We start from the raw sequence: 20,918 nt of genomic DNA, 5'->3' as shown, positions 1-20,918 counted from the left end.
AACTTTGAAGTATGCTTGGGGTCATTGTTCATTTGGATGACCCATTTGCGACCAAGCTTTAACTTCTTGACATGTTGCCTCAATATAGCCACAACATTTTCTTTGCTCATGAGCCATCTATTTTGTGAAGTGCACCAGTCCCTCCTGCAGCAAAGCACCCCCACAACATGATGCTGCCACCCCCATGCTTGACAGTTGGGATGGTGTTCTTCGGGTTGCAAGCCTCCCCCTTTTTCCTCCAAACATAACGATGGTCATTATGGCCAAACAGTTCTATTTTTGTTTCATCAGACCAGAGGACATGTCTCCCAAAAGTACGATCTCTGTCCCCATGTGCAGTTGCAAACCATAGTCTGTTTTTTACGGCGGTTTTTGTGCAGTGCCTTCTTCCATGCTGAGCGGCCTTTCAGGTTATGTCGATATAGGACTCGTTTTTACTGTGGATATAGATACTTTTGTACCTGTGTCCTCCAGCGTCTTCATAAGGTCCTTTGCTGTTGTTCTGGGATTGATTTGCACTTTTCGCAACAGTACGTTCATCTCTAGGAGACAGAACGCGTCTCCTTCCTAAGCGGTATGACAGCTGCGTGGTCCTATGGTGTTTATACTTGCATACAGGTGAACGTGGTACCTTCAGGCATTTGGAAATTGCTCCCAAGGATGAACCAGACTTGTGGAGGTCATCAATTGTTTTTCTGAGGTCTTGGCTGATTTCTTTTGATTTTCCCATGATGTCAAGCAAAGATGCACTGAGTTTGAAAGTTGACCTTGAAATAAACTACTGACCCACTGGAATTGTGATACAGTGAATTATAAGTGAAATAATCTGTCTGTAAATAATTGTTGGAAAAATTACTTGTGTTAAGTCCTAATCGACTTTTTGCGGCAAAATTTTTGGAGTGGTTGAAAAACTAGTTTTAATGACTCCAACCTAAATGTATGTAAACTTCCGATTTCAACTGTAAAATGCAACATGCAACAATTTCAAAGATTTTTACTGAGTTACAGTTGATAGAAGGAAATCAATTTAAATAAATTCATTAGGACCTAATCTATGGATTTCACCTGACTGGGCAGGGGTACAGCCATGGGTGGCCATAGGCTCCCCCAATTGGGAGGCAGGTCCACCCACTGGTGAGCCAGGATCAGTCAATTAGAATTTGTTTCCCCCCACAAAAGGGCTTTATTACAGACAGAAATACTCCTCAGCAATACTCCCCCTTCCCCCACCTCAGATGATCCCACAGGTGAAGAAGCCGGATGTGGAGGTCCTGGGCTGGCATGGTTACACGTGGTCTGCGGTTGTGATGCCTGTTGGATGTACTGCCAAATTCTCTAAAATGACGTTGGAGGCGGCTTATGTTAGAGAAATGAACATTACATTCTCTGGCAAAAGCTCTGTTGGACATTCCTGCAGTCAGCATGCCAATTGCACGCTCCCTCAAAATTAGAGACACCTGAGGCATTGTGTTGTATGACAAAACTGTACATTTTAGAGTGGCCTTTTATTGCCCCCCAGCACAAGGTGCACCTGTGCAATGATCATGTTGTTTAATCATCTTCTTGATATGCCACTCCTGTCAGGTGAATTTATTATCTTGGCAAAGGTGAAACGCTCACTAACAGGGATGTAAACAAATTTGTGCACAACATTTTAGAGAAATCTGTTTTTTTTTGTGCGTATGGAACATTTCGGGGATCTTTTATTTCAGCTCATGAAAACATGGGACCAACACTTTACATGCTGTGTATATATATTTTAGTTCAGTATATAATATAATTAAAGTTATTAGTCCGTCAGACACAGAACTTCTTCTTCTTCTTGGTGGTGGTTCTAATCCCTGCAGATGGGTTGGAATGCCATCGCCATGCCGATGTCCACACTGTATGTCAATGGGGATAATTCTCCCACTGCTCTGTTTACTGTGTGACAGTCTGTGCTGCTAGGTGGTAGAGCAGATGGAGTGTGAAAATTACTTCGATTGATGATTATGAAACTGCTAGTCCTGAAGAGGCAAAATCTTTGGCTGAGAGCCATTTGAAGTTGTGCTAACAGCAGAGTAACCTTTGACAGTGTGTGGTTTCAAATGTTGAATTTCAATGATAAAAATTATCCCAGTGTGCACACAGTCTGTGCTGGGTGTTGTGAGCGTGCCTGTGTGCCTGTCTGTCTGCCTGTGTTACTCTGCATGCCTGTCTGCCTGTCTGTCTGCCTGCCTGTGTTTCTCTGTGTGTCTGTCTGCCTGTCTGTCTGTGTTTCTCTGTGTGTCTGTCCGCCTGTCTGTCTGTGTTTCTCTGTCTGTCTTCTCTACCTGCAGTAACAGAGGTCTCCGGGATCTCCTCGTATATGCCCATATCTAGAGGTCTGTCACTGAGCTCCTCTAGGTAGCTGGCTGTTGTCCGACAGAAGCTCTGCATGGACAGGCCGATGTACTTCTCCCTGATGAACAAGGCCTTCACTACACACTTAGCAGCATCCAGCAGGTCTGTGAAGGGAACCTGGAGAGAGGGGGCGGGGAGAGAGGGCACAGGTTAGCCATTGGACCTTATAATACTTTATTTTACATTGTAATTTTTCAATCATCTTTTTCCTTTTCAACCCACACCCATGAGCTGCCAATGGAACAGTTTTTAGAGGTTAGCTAAGTGCCTTTCTCAAAGGCCCTACAGCAGGATATGGTATGGAGGGTTTTTTGGGGGATATTTCTGTGACCTACCCCACATTTCTCCTCTCCAGAGATGGTGACCCGCTGGTACTCCTTCTCTCCTTCCCGTTCTTTCTCCTTGGGGTACAGGTCCATGAATGCCTGGCTCTGCTCCTTCAGGTATCTAACACAAGACGATAGGCCAGGTGTATTCAAATGTTACCCCACGAGGTCTGGAGCCCACTGCATTTCTATTCTACCTGATAATTAATTGCGCCCACCTGGTGTCCCAGGTCTAAATCATCCCCTGATTAGAGGGCTAGAATGCAAAAAAACTGTGGACTGTCTCCGAGGACCAGAGTTGAATATGAGGGTGATAGGGGAAGAGAAACGGTTCATAGACAAGACTGTGTTAGCCAGCTGAGCTAAAGCCTAGACTGCTAAACTGTATGAGAGATAAACTATATGTGACCGACCAGGGTACTCTGCATGCCACAAGAGTCTGTTAGCCTGCTGAGCTAAAGCCAATGCATTAGCTAGAGGGGCTAATGTGAGTATCCTTACTGTACTCGCTCTAGGTCAGTAGCTAGAGGAGCTAATGTGAGTATCCTTACTGTACTCGCTCTAGTTCAGTAGCTAGAGGAGCTAATGTGAGTATCCTTACTGTACTCGCTCTAGTTCAGTAGCTAAAGGAGCTAATGTGAGTATCCTTACTGTACTCACTCTAGGTCAGTAGCGCTGTCAGTCTTCATTAGCTCCTGTTTGGCTCGCAGAAGGATATTTGGCTCAAACCTGTAGAAGACATAATGAAAAGCTTTTTTAGAGACTTCAACATGATCCCATTGGGATCCATGATGACTTGTTGCTGACTACTAATTCTCTCTCTCCTTTCTCAATTCAATTCAATTCAATTCAAGGGCTTTATTGGCATGAGAAACATGTGTTAACATTGCCAAAGCAAGTGAGGTAGATAATATATAAAGTGAATATATAAAGTGAAATAAACAATAAAAATTAACAGTAAACATTACACATACAGAAGTTTCAAAACAATAAAGACATTACAAATGTCATATTATATATATACAGTGTTTTAACAATGTACAAATGGTTAAAGTACGTACACAAGATAAAATAAATAAGCATAAATATGGGTTGTATTTACAATGGTGTTTGTTCTTCACTGGTTGCCCTTTTCTCATGGCAACAGGTCACACATCTTGCTGCTGTGATGGCACACTGTGGAATTTCACCCAGTAGATATGGGAGTTTATCAAAATTGGATTTGTTTTCGAATTCTTTGTGGATCTGTGTAATCTGAGGGAAATATGTCTCTCTAATATGGTCATACATTTGGCAGGAGGTTAGGAAGTGCAGCTCAGTTTCCACCTCATTTTGTGGGCAGTGAGCACATAGTCTGTCTTCTCTTGAGAGCCATGTCTGCCTACGGTGGCCTTTCTCAATAGCAAGGCTATGCTCACTGAGTCTGTACATAGTCAAAGCTTTCTTTAATTTTGGGTCAGTCACAGTGGTCAGGTATTCTGCCGCTGTGTACTCTCTGTTTAGGGCCAAATAGCATTCTAGTTTGCTCTGTTTTTTGTTAATTCTTTCCAATGTGTCAAGTAATTCTCTTTTTGTTTTCTCATGATTTGGTTGGGTCTAATTGTGCTGCTGTCCTGGGGCTCTGTAGGGTGTGTTTGTGTTTGTGAACAGAGCCCCAGGACCAGCTTGCTTAGGGGACTCTTCTCCAGGTTCATCTCTCTGTAGGTGATGGCTTTGTTATGGAAGGTTTGGGAATCGCTTCCTTTTAGGTGGTTATAGAATTTAACGGCTCTTTTCTGGATTTTGATCATTAGTGGGTATCGGCCTAATTCTGCTCTGCATGCATTATTTGGTGTTCTACGTTGTACACGGAGGATATTTTTGCAGAATTCTACGTGCAGAGTCTCAATTTGGTGTTTGTACCATTTTGTGAAGTCTTGGATGGTGAGCGGACCCCAGACCTCACAACCATAAAGGGCAATGGGCTCTATGACTGATTCAAGTATTTTTAGCCAAATCCTAATTGGTATGTTGAAATGTATGTTCCTTTTGATGGCATAGAATGCCCTTCTTGCCTTGTCTCTCAGATCATTCACAGCTTTGTGGTAGTTACCTGTGGCGCTGATGTTTAGGCCAAGGTATGTATAGTTTTTTGTGTGCTCTAGGGCAACAGTGTCTAGATGGAATTTGTATTTGTGGTCCTGGTGACTGGACCTTTTTTGGAACACCATTATTTTGGTCTTACTGAGATTTACTGTCAGGGCCCAGGTCTGACAGAATCTGTGCATAAGATCTAGGTGCTGCTGTAGGCCCTCCTTGGTTGGGGACAGAAGCACCAGATCATCAGCAAACAGCAGACATTTGACTTCAGATTCTAGTAGGGTGAGGCCAGGTGCTGCAGACTTTTCTAGTGCCTGCGCCAATTCGTTGATATATATGTTGAAGAGAGTGGGGCTTAAGCTTGCATCCCTGTCTCACCCCATTGTCCTGTGGGTGGAAATGTGTGTGCTTTTTGCCAATTTTATCCGCACACTTGTTGTTTGTGTACATGGATTTTATAATGTCATATGTTTTTTCCCCAACACCACTTTCCATCAATTTGTATAGCAGACCCTCATGCCAAATTGAGTCAAAGGCTTTTTTGAAATCAGCAAAGCATGAGAAGACTTTGCCTTTGTTTTGGTTTGTTTGTTTGTCAATTACTGTCTGCAGGGTGAATATGTGGTCTGTCGTACGATAATTTGGTAAAAGGCCAATTTGACATTTGCTCAGTACACTGTCTTCACTGAGGAAATGTACGAGTCTGCTATTATTGATAATGCAGAGGATTTTCCAAAGGTTGCTGTTGATGCATATCCCACGGTAGTTATTGGGGTCAAATTTGTCTCCACTTTTGTGGATTGGGGTGATCAGTCTTAGGTTCCAAATATTGGGGAAGATGCCAGAGCTAAGGATGATGTTAAAGAGTTTGAGTATAGCCAATTGGAATTTGTTGTCTGTATATTTGATCATTTCATTGAGGATACCATCAACACCACAGGCCTTTTTGGGTTGGAGGGTTTTTATTTTGTCCTGTAACTCATTCAATGTAATTGGAGAATCCAGTGGGTTCTGGTAGTCTTTAATAGTTGATTCTAAGATCTGTATTTGATCATGTATATGTTTTTGCTCTTTATTCTTTGTTATAGAGCCAAAAAGATTGGAGAAGTGGTTTACCCATACATCTCCATTTTGGATAGATAATTCTTCGTGTTGTTGTTTGTTTAGTGTTTTCCAATTTTCCCAGATGTGGTTAGAGTCTATGGATTCTTCAATTACATTGAGCTGATTTCTGACATGCTGTTCCTTCTTTTTCCGTAGTGTATTTCTGTATTGTTTTAGTGATTCACCATAGTGAAGGCGTAGGCTCAGATTTTCCGGGTCTCTATGTTTTTGGTTGGACAGGTTTCTCAATTTCTTTCTTAGATTTTTGCATTCTTCATCAAACCATTTGTCATTGTTGTTAATCTTCTTCGGTTTTCTATTTGAGATTTTTAGATTTGATAGGGAAGCTGAGAGGTCAAATATACTGTTAAGATTTTCTACTGCCAAGTTTACACCTTCACTATTACAGTGGAACGTTTTACCCAGGAAATTGTCTAAAAGGGATTGAATTTGTTGTTGCCTAATTGTTTTTTGGTAGGTTTCCAAACTGCATTCCTTCCATCTATAGCATTTCTTAATGTTACTCAGTTCCTTTGGCTTTGATGCCTCATGATTGAGTATTGCTCTGTTTAAGTAGACTGTGATTTTGCTGTGGTCTGATAGGGGTGTCAGTGGGCTGACTGTGAACGCTCTGAGAGACTCTGGGTTGAGGTCAGTGATAAAGTAGTCGACATGTACCTACCATAGGAGTCCCCTCGAAGCCTACCATTGACTATGTACATACCCAGCGTGCGACAGAGCTGCAGGAGTTGTGACCCGTTTTTGTTGGTTATGTTGTCATAGTTGTGCCTAGGGGGGCATATTTGGGAGGGAATGCTGTCACCTCCAGGCAGGTGTTTGTCCTCTCTTCTCTCCCTCTCCCACCCTTCCTCTCTGTCTCCCTCCCTCCCTCCCTCCCTCTCCCTCCCCCGCCCTTCCTCTCTGTCTCCCTCCCTCCCTCCCTCTCCCTCTCCCGCCCTTCCTCTCTGTCTCCCTCCCTCCCTCCCTCTCCCTCCCCCCTGTCTCCCTCCCTCCCTTCCTCTCTGTCTCCCTCCCTTCCTCTCTCCCTCCCTCCCTCCCCCAACCTTCCTCTCTGTCTCCATCCCTCCCCCGCCCTTCCTCTCTGTCTCCCTCCCTCCCTCCCCCAACCTTCCTCTCTGTCTCCATCCCTCCCCCGCCCTTCCTCTCTGTCTCCCTCCCTCCCTCCCCCACCCTTCCTCTCTGTCTCCCTCCCTCCCTTCCTCTCTGTCTCCCTCCCTCCCTCCCCCAACCTTCCTCTCTGTCTCCCTCCCTCCCCCGCCCTTCCTCTCTGTCTCCCTCCCTCCCTTCCTCTCTCCCTCCCTGTCTCCCTCCCTCCCTTCCTCTCTGTCTCCCTCCCTCCCTTCCTCTCTCCCTCCCTCCCTCCCCCAACCTTCCTCTCTGTCTCCATCCCTCCCCCGCCCTTCCTCTCTGTCTCCCTCCCTCCCTCCCCCAACCTTCCTCTCTGTCTCCATCCCTCCCCCGCCCTTCCTCTCTGTCTCCCTCCCTCCCTCCCCCACCCTTCCTCTCTGTCTCCCTCCCTCCCTTCCTCTCTGTCTCCCTCCCTCCCTCCCCCAACCTTCCTCTCTGTCTCCCTCCCTCCCCCGCCCTTCCTCTCTGTCTCCCTCCCTCCCTTCCTCTCTCCCTCCCTGTCTCCCTCCCTCCCTTCCTCTCTGTCTCCCTCCCTCCCTCCCTTCCTCTCTCCCTCCCTCCCCCAACCTTCCTCTCTGTCTCCATCCCTCCCCCGCCCTTCCTCTCTGTCTCCCTCCCTCCCTCCCCCAACCTTCCTCTCTGTCTCCATCCCTCCCCCGCCCTTCCTCTCTGTCTCCCTCCCTCCCCCACCCTTCCTCTCTGTCTCCCTCCCTCCCTTCCTCTCTGTCTCCCTCCCTCCCCCAACCTTCCTCTCTGTCTCCCTCCCTCCCCCGCCCTTCCTCTCTGTCTCCCTCCCTCCCTTCCTCTCTCCCTCCCTCCCTCCCTCCCCCGCCCTTCCTCTCTGTCTCCATCCCTCCCTCTCTTACTTGACATCCTGGCTGATCTGTCTCTCTAGTCGTTGTCGTCTCTCCTCCAGCTGTTCTATGGGACTGTCCTCAGGGAACTCATAAGGGGCGCTGAGCATATCACACTCTGCTAAGCTGCGAGAGAACAGCTCCTACATGGAGAACAGAGAGAGTAGCTTGTTTAGAGCTTGTTTGGCAATAAGTTACATTTTTGTTATTAACGATTTTCAATTCAATTAATCCACCTGTGTGGCTGGAATTGTATTGTTAAATGATCACAAATTCCATTCTTTCTATCTCACTTACCTCAGCAATTTCCTTGTACTTGCCGTCCATGGAGGTGCGTAGGTCAATTGTCTGTTTCAGCACCACGGGGATCCCTGGCAAAGAATGCTGGGAAGTCAGGAAGTGGCGGGCACCACGGCGGTCAACTAGAGAGAGAGAGAGGAGGGAGAAAGTGGGAGAGGGAGGGAGAGAGAGAGAGAGAGAGACAGGAAGGAGGGAGAGATGGAAGGAAGGAAGGAAGGAAGGAAGGAAGGAAGGAAGGAAGGAAGGAAGGAAGGAAGGAAGGAAGGAAGGAAGGAAGGAAGGAAGGAAGGAAGGAAGGAAGGAAGGAAGGTAGGAAGGAAGGAAGGAAGGAAGGAAGGAAGGAAGGAAGGAAGGAAGGAAGGAAGGAAGGAAGGAAGGAAGGAAGGAAGGAAGGAAGGAAGGAAGGACAGAGAGAGAGAGTGTTAGAGAGTGATAAAGAGAGAGAGAGAGAGATAAAGAGAGAGAGATAGAGAGTGATAAAGAGAGAGTGATAAGAGAGTGATAAGAGAGAGAGATAGAGAGTGATACGAGAGAGAGAGAGAGAGATAAAGAGAGAGAGATAGAGAGTGATAAGAGAGAGAGAGAGAGATAAAGAGAGATAAAGAGAGATAAAGAGAGAGAGATAGAGAGTGATAAAGAGAGAGGAAGGAGATAGAACGAGAGAGATTGTGATGCCGATCTGCACCGTGCCAAATCAGATGTTTCCAAGATCAGGTTTCTTTCCCCTTTTTACTAAGCTTAGCCTACTCCACAGTTCATAAACCCGGAAGGCACAGAAGCCACATACGCTCGTTACTCTCAGCCTGACGACGGTCAGGACAATATACAGAGCAGAGCCAAAACAGTAACCCAGCCCAGTGCTGGAGGTCTGAACTCAGCCACTGTTTCTGCCTCCAGACACAATGGACCATTCAGGTGGAGCCTCAAGGGTCAAGGGTCAAGGGGCTCATTGAACAGTACAAGCTAGAATGGAAAGATATCTGATGTAGGAACATGTGAATACAACATGGTTGAAAACAGTTCAGACATCCAGACAGCCAGCCAGCCTGACCAACAGACAGCCAGACAGCACAGCACAGCCAGACATCCAGATAGATAGCCAGACAGCCAGCCCGACAGACAGCCAGCCAGCCAGAGAGACAGCCAGAGAGCCAGACAGACAGCCAGACAGACAGACAGCACAGCCAGACATCCAGATAGATAGCCAGACAGCCAGCCCGACAGACAGCCAGCCAGCCAGAGAGACAGCCAGAGAGCCAGACAGACAGCCAGCCAGACAGACAGCACAGCCAGACATCCAGATAGATAGATAGCCCAACAGACAGCCATACAGCTTACCAGACAGACAGAGAGACAGCCAGCCCAACAGACAGCCATACAGCCCACCAGACAGACAGAGAGCCAGACAGCCAGACAGCCAGCCAGACAGCCAGCCAGCCAGCCAGACAGACAGACAGACAGATGGACAGCCCGACAGACAGCCTGACAGACAGCCAGACAGACAGCCAGACAGATGGATATGGTATTTACAACGACAACATGTTGTAGGGAACAGTGGGTTAACAGCCTTGTTCAGGGGCAGAACGACAGATACCGTGGGACTCGAGATCTATACCAAGGTGCGTTGAAACTGTTCTGGCTCGTGATGACCCCCAACACCCTATTTACGTTGGTGTTTCCTTTATTTTGACAGTTACCTCTACGTGTGTGTGGAGGGCAGTATGCTTCCAGTGGCAATAATAGCAGCGCTAAGACTTATGGGCCTGTATGTATCGGATCCCCTAATGGCTGCTATATTTGGACAATCTAACGGTTACGTAACTCCCCATCCACACAACACACACCAAGGAGAACTCGTCCCCAGCAGGCACGTTTCACACGGTGCTACATTTTGTACTTGGCTCTACAGGGTAGCATCCATTATGGCTCTACAGGGTAGCATCCATTATGGCTCTACAGGGTAGCATCCATTATGGCTCTACAGGGTAGCATCCCATTATGGCTCTACAGGGAGCATCCATTATGGCTCTACAGGTAGCATACATTATGGCTCTACAGGGTAGCATCCATTATGGCTCTAACAGGGTAGCATCCATTATGGCTACCGGTAGCATCATAGGGCTCTACAGGTAGCATCCAGTATGGCTCTACAGGGTAGCATCCATTATGGCTCTACAGGGTAGCATCCATTATGGCTCTACAGGGTAGCATACATTATGGCTCTACAGGGTAGCATCCATTATGGCTCTACAGGGTAAGCATCCATTATGGCTCTACAGGGTAGCATCCATTATGGCTCTACAGGGAGCATCCATTATGGCTCTACAGGGTAGCATCCATTATGGCTCTACAGGGTAGCATCCATTATGGCTCTACAGGGTAGCATACATTATGGCTCTACAGGTAGCATCCATTATGGCTCTACAGGGTACCTTGCAGTAGCATCCATTATGGCTCTACAGGGTAGCATCCATTATGGCTCTACAGGGTAGAATACATTATGGCTCTACAGGGTAGCATCCATTATGGCTCTACAGGGTAGCAATCCATTATGGCTCTACAGGGTAGCATCCATTATGGCTCTACAGGGTAGCATCCATTATGGCTCTACAGGGTAGCATCCATTATGGCTCTACAGGGTAGCATACATTATGGCTCTACAGGGTAGCATCCATTATGGCTCTACAGGGTAGCATACATTATGGCTCTACAGGGTAGCATCCATTATGGCTCTACAGGGACACAGTTGGAAGAGATACATGGTATCATGACATTAATCTGTACGGATCATAGATTCTGATTGTACTGTATGGAACCTCAGGTAATCAAATCTCAGATTTACCAATAGCTTAGATTTGACCCGGAAACACAACAATGCCCCTGCAAAATCATTGACTAGGACAATCAGTCAATCATGTCTCCGGTTAATACAAAACATTGGTGCCTAGAAACATATCTTGCATAGAGTGTGGAACATAACATTGGTGCCCAGAAACATATCTTGAGTAGAGTGTGGAACATAACATTGGTGCCCAGAAACATATCTTGAGTAGAGTGTGGAACATAACATTGGTGCCCAGAAACATATCTTGAGTAGAGTGTGGAACATAACATTGGTGCCCAGAAACATATCTTGAGTAGAGTGTGGAACATAACATTGCTGCCCAGAAACATATCTTGAGTAGAGTGTGGAACATAACATTGCTGCCCAGAAACATATCTTGAGTAGAGTGTGGAACATAACATTGGTGCCCAGAAACATATCTTGCATGTGTTCTGGCCAACTAGTCCATTTGGTAGATTAAAGTTCCACAGTCTGTCATGAGAGACTATGGGAAAATAGTACAGAACATTTCTATATTATATATAACACATCACTTCTCCATTATTTTGTTGGATTCAATTGTAGGTGAGGCTTGACAAGGAGGTGTTAATGTGTTCCTTTGAGAATTAACCAGGTAGGTGTCACGCCTTGGTCTTAGTATTTAGTGTTTTCTTTAATTATATGTTCAGGCCAGGGTGTGACATGGGTTATTGTGTTGTCGTATTGGGGGTTTTTGTAGGCATTGGGATTGTGGTTGATTAGGGGTGTGTCGAGTGTAGGCTTGGCTGCCTGAGGCGGTTCTCGATCAGAGTCAGGTGTTTCTCGTTGTCTCTGATTGGGAACCGTATTTAGGTAGCCTGAGTTTCGCTTTGTATTTCGTGGGTGATTGTTCCTGTCTCTGTGTAGTTTCACCAGATAGGCTGTAATTAGGTTTCACGTTCCGTTTGTTGTTTTTGTATTTATTAGTTGTTTCATGTGTCACTTTTTTCATTAATGTCATGAGTAACCACCACGCTGCATTTCGGTCCGACTCTCTTTCTACAAACGAAGAACGCCGTTACAATAATAACAACACATAGAATTGTAACATAGTCGGTCCTAACCCTAACCTTCATTGGGCTCTTTTCCTTCCTTTTCCTCTCTGGTTCAAGCCAAACGCTCACATTTGAAAAGCACACCTGAGAACTGACCTGACCTCTCTGTTCTATCTCACCCGCAGCTCGTGTTGTTGTAGTCGTCAACAGTCCTCAGGGAGGAACGATTAAATGAAACCATCTGATACTAAGAACTGATACTAAGGAGAGTAAAGGTCAAAAGTGAAGGGTCGTCGCTTCCTGTTGTTAGGTTCTTATGTTTTAGAGTAAATAACTCACGGACACTAGAGAACCTTTAACCAAGTTTAATTCTTCCCAAAGGTTCTGTACAGCTGTAATTCAGACAGCAAAATATTTCTCACCATCACAGTTATATATATCCCTCTTAAGACACTCCCCCTTCTCTCCAATCCTTGGTTCAACAGGAAAAGGGTACAGGATACCAAACCCTTATTACTCTCTTAAGGGGATGTGACCTCACCTCCTGACCTCAACCCCTCCTTCACCTAATCCACAGATGTCCATCTGTTTTTCCTGCATCAACACGGTTTTCTCCTCCCGTCCACCAAAACACATTCCAAAGCAGCTCTGTATTTCTACAGATCTCACTCCTTAATATACGATGCGTCTGCTCTATCATGTCCTTAAATATCTCAATGTTCAAAATATCGACACTGTGTAATCAACCTCCTCAAAGAGAGGGCTGACCTCTGAACTCATTCACACTACTGGTTTCCTGTTTTTGAGTTTTAGACATTCCCAACAACACTCAGATCGTTGTGTCGAGTTCAAACCTGTACAGCTATGGCTCCGGTGTCTCAGTGGATTAGAGCGTGGAGCCGGCAACACCATGGGGTTGTGGGTATTCATCAACGAGTATGTTTCCATTGACCATCAGCAGTAATGATAACAAAGAGATTACGGATGCCATAGACTTGTGCAGCTAAGACTACCAGAATGCACCAGTTTCTACTCCGGGGGGGAGTATTATATTCCTATCGGAATATTACACAAGTCACTTTCTGGCGACAGGGAAGAGGGTGAGGGAGAGAGGAGAGAGAGGGTGAGGGTGAGGGAGAGAGGAGAGAGAGGGAGAGAGGAGAGAGAGAGAGAGGAGAGAGAGAGAGAGGGTGAGGGAGAGAGGAGAGAGAGAGAGAGAGAGAGAGAGAGAGGGTGAGGGAGAGAGGAGAGAGAGGGTGAGGGAGAGAGGAGAGAGAGATAGAGAGAGAGAGGGTGAGGGAGAGAGAGATAGAGAGAGAGAGGGTGAGGGAGAGAGGAGAGAGAGAGAGAGAGGGTGAGGGAGAGAGGAAAGAGAGAGAGAGGGTGAGGGAGAGAGGAGAGAGAGAGAGAGAGAGAGAGAGGAGAGAGAGAGAGGATGAGGGAGAGAGGAGAAGAGAGAGGGTGAGGGAGGAGAGGAGAGAGAGAGAGAGAGGGTGAGGGAGAGAGGAAAGAGAGAGAGAGAGGGTGAGAGAGAGAGAGAGAGAGGGAGAGAGAGACAGAGAGAGTGAGGAGAGAGAGAGAGAGAGAGTGAGGGAGAGAGGAGAGAGAGAGGAGTGAGGGAGAGAGGAGAGAAGAGAGAGAGAGAGAGAGAGAGAGAGAGAGAGAGAGAGAGAGAGAGAGAGAGAGAGAGGGTGAGGGTGAGGGTGAGGGAGAGAGGAGAGATAGCTAAAGAGGAGAGAGATAGCTAGAGATAGTTAACGAGCAGGGAGAAGGTGTTTAATAGGGGAGGAGAGAAACAGATAGCTAGCGTTGTTTTATTTGTATGGGATCAGGATATCGAAGCATTAGCTAGACTGGTCCAAGATCTGTTTGTGGTGTCTTAACACATAGCTATAGAGCACAAACAGATCTGGGACCAGGCAAGGTGTTTAGAGGAGAGAGATCGCTATCTAGCTAGCATTGTTTTGTTTGTCTGGTATCAGGGTAGTGATGCGTGCCTCTCTCCTCTCTGCCTGTTATATCCTGCAGCTGCGTGTACTGATGAGACACTAATCTGTGCCCTGACTAAACATGTCAAACACAGTTTTTCTCTCCAGATAGGCTCACACGAAGAGAGAGAGAGAGAGGGATGGTGGGAAGGAGAGAGAGAGGGAGCGAGATACACACTCAGACAAAACAAACACACACACACACACACACACACACACACACGTACGTCCCCTGTCCTCTTCATTCTCTGTCATGTCATACATACACAGAACTGGTCCTGTAGATCCATCCACTCTCCCTCTGTCTCTCTTTCTGTCCCGGTGTCTGTGTATCTGTCTGCCCCCCACCCCTGTTTCTGCCTGGTTTGGCCCAGCTGTCTAGCAGTCTCTGCTGCTCTTCCTTCCTCATTTAAATGCCTGTGACATCGATCTGGACCGTACCATGTGGTGTAGCGGGGGCGGGGTGTGACAGGCTGCATCACTCAGGAAAAAGGCTGGAGTCTCTATTTCTCTCAAATCAACTCCCCTCTATCTCATCAGGGAAAGGTTGAGGTAGCCTGTGTTCATTTGTGTGTGTGTGTGTGTGTGTTTGTGTGTGTGTATGAGACGTGCTTGCAGAGAGCCAGAGGTCATCCAAGAGATTGTTGCTTAATTAAAAAAAGACCACACCCTCATCCTACCCCTTTCCTCATACTGTATGAATGAAATTAAAATGGCCACCGTGTATTCATTTCCCCCTCCTGTCATTGGTGGAGCTCCTGTCGTCTGCAGTGCAGTGATGTGGTCTCCTGATGTAAATATTATGCCGGAAATAAGATAATGCAAAAGTATAAATTTTTCACATGTGCATTTTCACGACACAGAGACACATTGTGAGGTAAACAAACACATGATAACGTAGTAAGATTTGCAGTCATCATTATCTCTGGTAACACTTTACTTGACACCCAGCGCCATAACACGTCATAACCACGTCATAACCACGCCATAACCACGCCATAACCACATCATAACCACGCCATAACCACGCCATAACCACGTCATAACCACGCCATAACCACGTCATAACCACGTCATAACCACGCCATAACCACGCCATAACCACGCCATAACCACATCATAACCACGCCATAACCACGCCATAACCACGTCATAACCACGCCATAACCACGCCATAACCACGTCATAACCGCGTCATAACCACGCCATAACCACGCCATAACCACATCATAACCACGTCATAACCACGCCATAACCACACCATAACCACGTCATAACCACGCCATAACCACGCCATAACCACATCATAACCACGTCATAACCACGCCATAACCACATCATAACCACGTCATAACCACGCCATAACCACATCATAACCACGCCATAACCACGCCATAACCACGTCATAACCACGCCATAACCACGCCATAACCACGTCATAACCGCGTCATAACCACGCCATAACCACGCCATAACCACATCATAACCACGTCATAACCACGCCATAACCACGCCATAACCACACCATAACCACGTCATAACCACGCCATAACCACGCCATAACCACATCATAACCACGTCATAACCACGCCATAACCACATCATAACCACGTCATAACCACGCCATAACCACGCAATAACCACGCAATAACCACGCCATAACCACGCCATAACCACATCATAACCATGCCATAACCACGCCATAACCACGTCATAACCACGCCATAACCACGTCATAACCACGTCATAACCACACCATAACCACGCCATAACCACATCACAACCACGTCATAACCACGCCATAACCACATCATAACCACGCCATAACCACGCCATAACCACATCATTCCACGTCATAACCACGTCATAACCACATCATAACACGTCATAACCACATCATAACCACGCCATAACCACATCATAACCACGCCATAACCACGCCATAACCACGGCGTAACCACGTCATAACCAGGTCATAACCACGCCATAACCACGTCATAACCACGCCATAACCACATCATAACCACGCCATAACCACGTCATAACCACGCCATAACCACGCCATAACCACGTCATAACCACGTCATAACCACGCCATAACCACGTTTTTACGTATTTTGTTGTTGTTTAAATGAATTATTCTACAGACATGTTTAGCATTAGCATTAGCAGCTAATTAGCGTTTAATTTGGGGGGGGGGGTAATAAAGGGGAATATATTGGTCAAAGTCACCTTGTCCGTAGACATTTACATGGTTATTAAAAACGTCACGTCAGGGGTAAAGCCTACACAAAGCACAAGCCTTATTTTAAGTGTTTCTAAATCCCATATGGGAAAAAGGAATGGTGGAAAAAAAACGATTGGAACCATTTCCCTGTTTGACCGCTAGGTTTTATGGGTATTATGACTCATACTGTGGTACTCTATATTGGTCCGCTAATACAGGACTAGTATTATTATTTATTCATTTTAATCTGATTTTGAAGGTTAAATACATTTCCTTCAATCAGACAATCAAGAACTGAATTCATTCAGACATTTGACAACGTCAGGAGAGACCAATGGTTCTTAGACAGCGGCTATTGTTGACATTTTTAAAAGAGATATATATATACAGTGGGGCAAAAAAGTATTTAGTCAGCCACCAATTGTGCAAGTTCTCCCACTTAAAAAGATGCGAGAGGCCTGTAATTGTCATCATAGGTACACTTCAACTATGATATATATATATATATATATATATATATAAAATGTATACACTGGTCATGTTAGTAATGACATGTGTTATAAAAGGTTGAACAGATCATGATTTTATCTAACAGTAAATGTTCACAGAACAGACATCATGGCCCCTCAGGGCTTTTTATAAAGGTGGTGAAAAACTCCTCTGAAAGATGAGACTGATTCGGAGGCTGATCCAGTTTCAATAGCAGCCCCTGTCAGAAGAACAAAGCCAGAAGCTCTCTCTAGCATCAGAGGCAATCAGTTCTTAACAAGCATCACGGCTGTGAGAGTTTATGGATGCTATCAAAAGGCACCCTACTCCCTACATAGTGCACTTCGTTTGTACCAGGGCCCATAGGGAGTAGAGCACTATATTGGAAATAGGGTGACATTTAGGGGATACACCATTGCTCAAAACAGTCAAAAAACCCTCTAAAGATGATTTCATCTCAATGAGTCATGCTGGACTGTAGCGGCCTGAGCCCCAACCACCTAGAGGTTCGGCTCTCTTGGCGTAACGGCTAAGGTAAAATATATAGACGCATCAATAATTTGTAACATTTTACTCAATGTTGACAGGTGTAAGGCATTGTAATGCAGTTATAGGACTTGTTATCAGCATTTATAAAAATTCTTATATTGTCTTAGTGTAACAGTATAACTTTAGACCGTCTCCTCGCCCATACCCGGGCGCGAACCAGGGACCCTCTGCACACATCAACAACAGTCACCCATGAAGCATCGTTACCCATCGCTCCACAAAAGCCGCGGCCCTTGCAGAGCAAGGGAACTACTACTTCAAGGTCTCAGAGCAAGTGACGTCACTGATTGAAATGCTATTTAGCGCGCACCGCTAACTAAGCTAGCCGTTTCACATCCGTTAGACTAGTACCATCTCATAATGATCCTACCCCTCTTGACGGTAAAACAGCTCTTTGTGGTCTGACTCCTGACTAACACTGTAATCATGTCTGACACTGCTCAGGATGTGATCGGACTGCATTTGTGTCCATCACACTCCACCTACTGTCTACAAAGCTGTTAACAGAAGATTAACACTGTAATCATGTCTGACACTGCTCATGATGTGATCGGACTGTATTTGTGTCCATCAAACTCCACCTATTGTCTACAAAGCTGTTACAGAAGAATCCAATATGCATACCGTTATGCAGCACAGACAGTTGAAGTTGGAAGTCTACATACACCGTAGCCATACACCTTAGATGTACTGATGAAGTTTTCTCCCATCAGTGTGAAACAGCAGGGACCCGGGATTCAACAGGCCAAGCAATGTTTTACAATCCTCTAGTGTCCAGTGTTTTTTCCCTCAGCCCACTGCAATCTCAGTTTCTTGTTTTTTTTGCTGAAAGAAGTGGAACTCTTAAGGAACTCTTAATGTCGTCGGCTGCCATACCTCATTCGTGACAAGGTACGATGCTTTCTTTCATAGGTCTTTGGCCATCAATTTTGTACAGGACCGTCAGTTGACTAACTGTAGCCCTTCTGTTGCTCTGCACAATTCATGTCAGCCACCTATGTCCTCTTTTTTTTTTACCCAGCAGTTCTTGACACACTCAAACCGGAATGCCTGGCACCTACTACCATACCCCGTTCAAAGGCACTTAAATATTTTGTCTTGCCCATTCACCCTCTGAATGGTACACAACGCATGTCTCAATTGTCTCAAGGCTTAAAAATCGTTCTTTAACCTGTCTCTTCACCTTCATCTACACTGATTGAAGTGGATTTAACAGGTGACATCAATAAGGGATCATATCTTTCACCTGGTCAATTTATGTCATGGAAAGAGCAGGTGTTCCTAATGTATTGTACACTCAGTGTAGACTCCATTGAAAGTACATTCTAGTCCAGGACTAGACTTGATCCATGTCTGGGAAACCAGCTCTAGATTATTTTTCAGAACAAAGTGTATTTTCCGATTGTGGACAGACATACAACCTAATTGCATTGTTCCCTTAAAAAAATGACTATATTTTGTAAATACAAAGGGAATAGTGCATATTTAACATAATACAGACATGTACTGTGGCTTGCAAAAGTATTCACCCACCTTGACATTTTTCCTATTTTGTTGCCTTACAACCTGGAATTAAAATAGGTGTTTGTATAATTTGATTTACACAACATGCCCCCCCCCCCCCCCCCCCAAAGTCAATACTTTGTAGAGCCACCTTTTGCAGCAATTACAGCTGCAAGTCTCATGGGGTATGTCTCTACAAGCTTGGCACATCTTGCCACTGGGATTTTTTCCCATTCTTCAAGGCAAAACTGCTCTAGCTCCTTCAAGTTGGATGGGATCTGCTGGTGTAAAGCAATCTTTAAGTCATACCAGAGATCCTCAATTGGATTGAGGTCTGGGCTTTGACTAGGCCATTCCAAGACATCTAAATGTTTCCCCTTAAACCACTCAAGTGTTGATTTAGCAGTATGCTTAGGGTCATTGTCCTGCTGGAAGGTGAACCTCTGTCCCAGTCTCAAATCTCTGGAAGACTGAAACAGGTTTCCCTCAATAATTTCCCCGTATTTAGCACCATCCATCATTCCGTCCATTCTGACCAGTTTCCAAGTCCCTGCCGATGAAAAACATCCCCACAGCATGATGCCGACATCGCCATGCTTCACTGTGGCGATGGTGTTCTCAGTGTGATGAGAAGAGTTGGGTTTGCGCCAGACATAGCGTTTTCCTTGATGGGTAAAAAGCTCAATTTTAGTCTCATCTGATCAGAGTACCTTCTTCCATATGTTTGGGGAGTTTCCCACATGCCTTTTAGTGAACACCAAACATGTTTGCTTATTTTTTCCTGGCCATTCTTCCGTAAAGCCCAGCTGCGGAGTGTATGGCTTAAAGCGGTCCTATAGACAGATACTCCAATCTCCGCTGTGGAGCTTTGCAGCTACTTCAGGGTTATCTTTGGTCTCTTTGTTGCCTCTCTGATTAATGCCCTCCTTGCCAAGTCTGTGAGGTTTGGTGGGCAGCCCTCTCTTGGCAGATTTGTTATGGTGCCATATTCTTTCCATATTTTAATAGTGGATTTAATGGTGCTCTGTGGGATGTTCAAAGTTTCTGATATTTTTTTATAACCCAACCCTGATCTGTACTTCTCAACAACTTTGTCCCTGACCTGTTTGGAGAGCTCCTTGGTCTAAATGGTGCTGCTTGGTTGGTGGTGCCCCTTGATTCGTGGTGTTTGCGGACTCTGGGGGCCTTTTAGAACAGGTGTATATACGTATAAAGCCCAAACAGCTAGTGGCAATTCAAAAAACAGCAAGAATACTCATTTTATTCACAACCCCCTTCTCAACCCAACCACATGAAGACTTTTCTGTCATGCCCTGATCTGTTTCACCTGTCTTTGTGCTTGTCTCCACCCCCTCCAGGTGTCACCCATATCCCCTTGGTATTTATACCTGTGTTTTCTGTCTGTCTGTGTCAGTGTCTTGTTTTGTCAAGTCAACCAGCGTGTTACTCCATGCTCCTGCTTTTTCCTTTTCCTTGTTTTTTTGCTGGTCCTCCCAGTTTTGACCCTTGCCTGCCTTGACTCTGTACCCCGCCTGCCTGACCATACTGCCTGCCTTGACTCTGTACCCGCCTGCCTGACCATACTGCCTGCCTTGACTCTGTACCCGCCTGCCTGACCATACTGCCTGCCTTGACTCTGTACCCCGCCTGCCTGACCATACTGCCTGCCTTGACTCTGTACCACCGCCTGCCTGACCATACTGCCTGCCTTGACTCTGTACCCGCCTGCGTGACCATACTGCCTGCCTTGACTCTGTACCACCCGCCTGCCTGACCATACTGCCTGCCTTGACTCTGTACCCCGCCTGCGTGACCATACTGCCTGCCTTGACTCTGTACCCCGCCTGGCCTGACCATACTGCCTGCCTTGACTCTGTACCCCCACCTGCCTGACCATACTGCCTGCCTTGACTCTGAACCTGCCTGCCACTCTGTACCCTCCTGGACTCTGACCTTGTTATGATCTTTTTGCCTGTCCACGACCATTCTCTTGCCCGCTCCTTGGATACTAATAAAAATCAGTGACTCGAACACATCTGCCTCCTGTGTCTGCATATGGGTCTCGCCTATGCCATATTATTAAAACAAAGTGAGAAATTAAGTCTCTCTC

The 20,918-nt window shown here is 45.9% G+C and overlaps 1 protein-coding gene across 5 annotated transcripts in view; it reads right to left on the bottom strand.

The window, feature by feature from the left end:
* Positions 1-20,918, bottom strand: part of LOC109885828 (AMP deaminase 2-like) — a 113,345-nt gene that overhangs the window by 56,030 nt on the left and 36,397 nt on the right. For 4 of the 5 annotated variants that reach the window (XR_004203749.1, XM_031794770.1, XM_031794773.1 and 1 more), the window contains 5 exons: positions 8,192-8,316; positions 7,907-8,037; positions 3,369-3,437; positions 2,718-2,829; positions 2,313-2,499 (listed from right to left, as the gene is read on the bottom strand). Coding sequence is in view for 4 of the 5 variants with exons in the window: in XM_031794770.1 (XP_031650630.1) it covers positions 2,313-2,499; positions 2,718-2,829; positions 3,369-3,437; positions 7,907-8,037; positions 8,192-8,316 (624 nt within the window). In the remaining variant the exon portion in view is untranslated. Of the gene's footprint in view, positions 1-2,312; positions 2,500-2,717; positions 2,830-3,368; positions 3,438-7,906; positions 8,038-8,191; positions 8,317-14,306; positions 14,990-20,918 lie in introns of those variants that run through there. The other variant, XM_031794771.1, reaches the window with a different exon arrangement.

This window comes from Oncorhynchus kisutch, linkage group LG17 (assembly GCF_002021735.2).
Source record: "Oncorhynchus kisutch isolate 150728-3 linkage group LG17, Okis_V2, whole genome shotgun sequence".
Taxonomy (NCBI): domain Eukaryota; kingdom Metazoa; phylum Chordata; class Actinopteri; order Salmoniformes; family Salmonidae; genus Oncorhynchus; species Oncorhynchus kisutch.
Note: the sequence above shows the minus strand (reverse complement) of the source record. Positions and strands in the feature narration are given on the sequence as shown.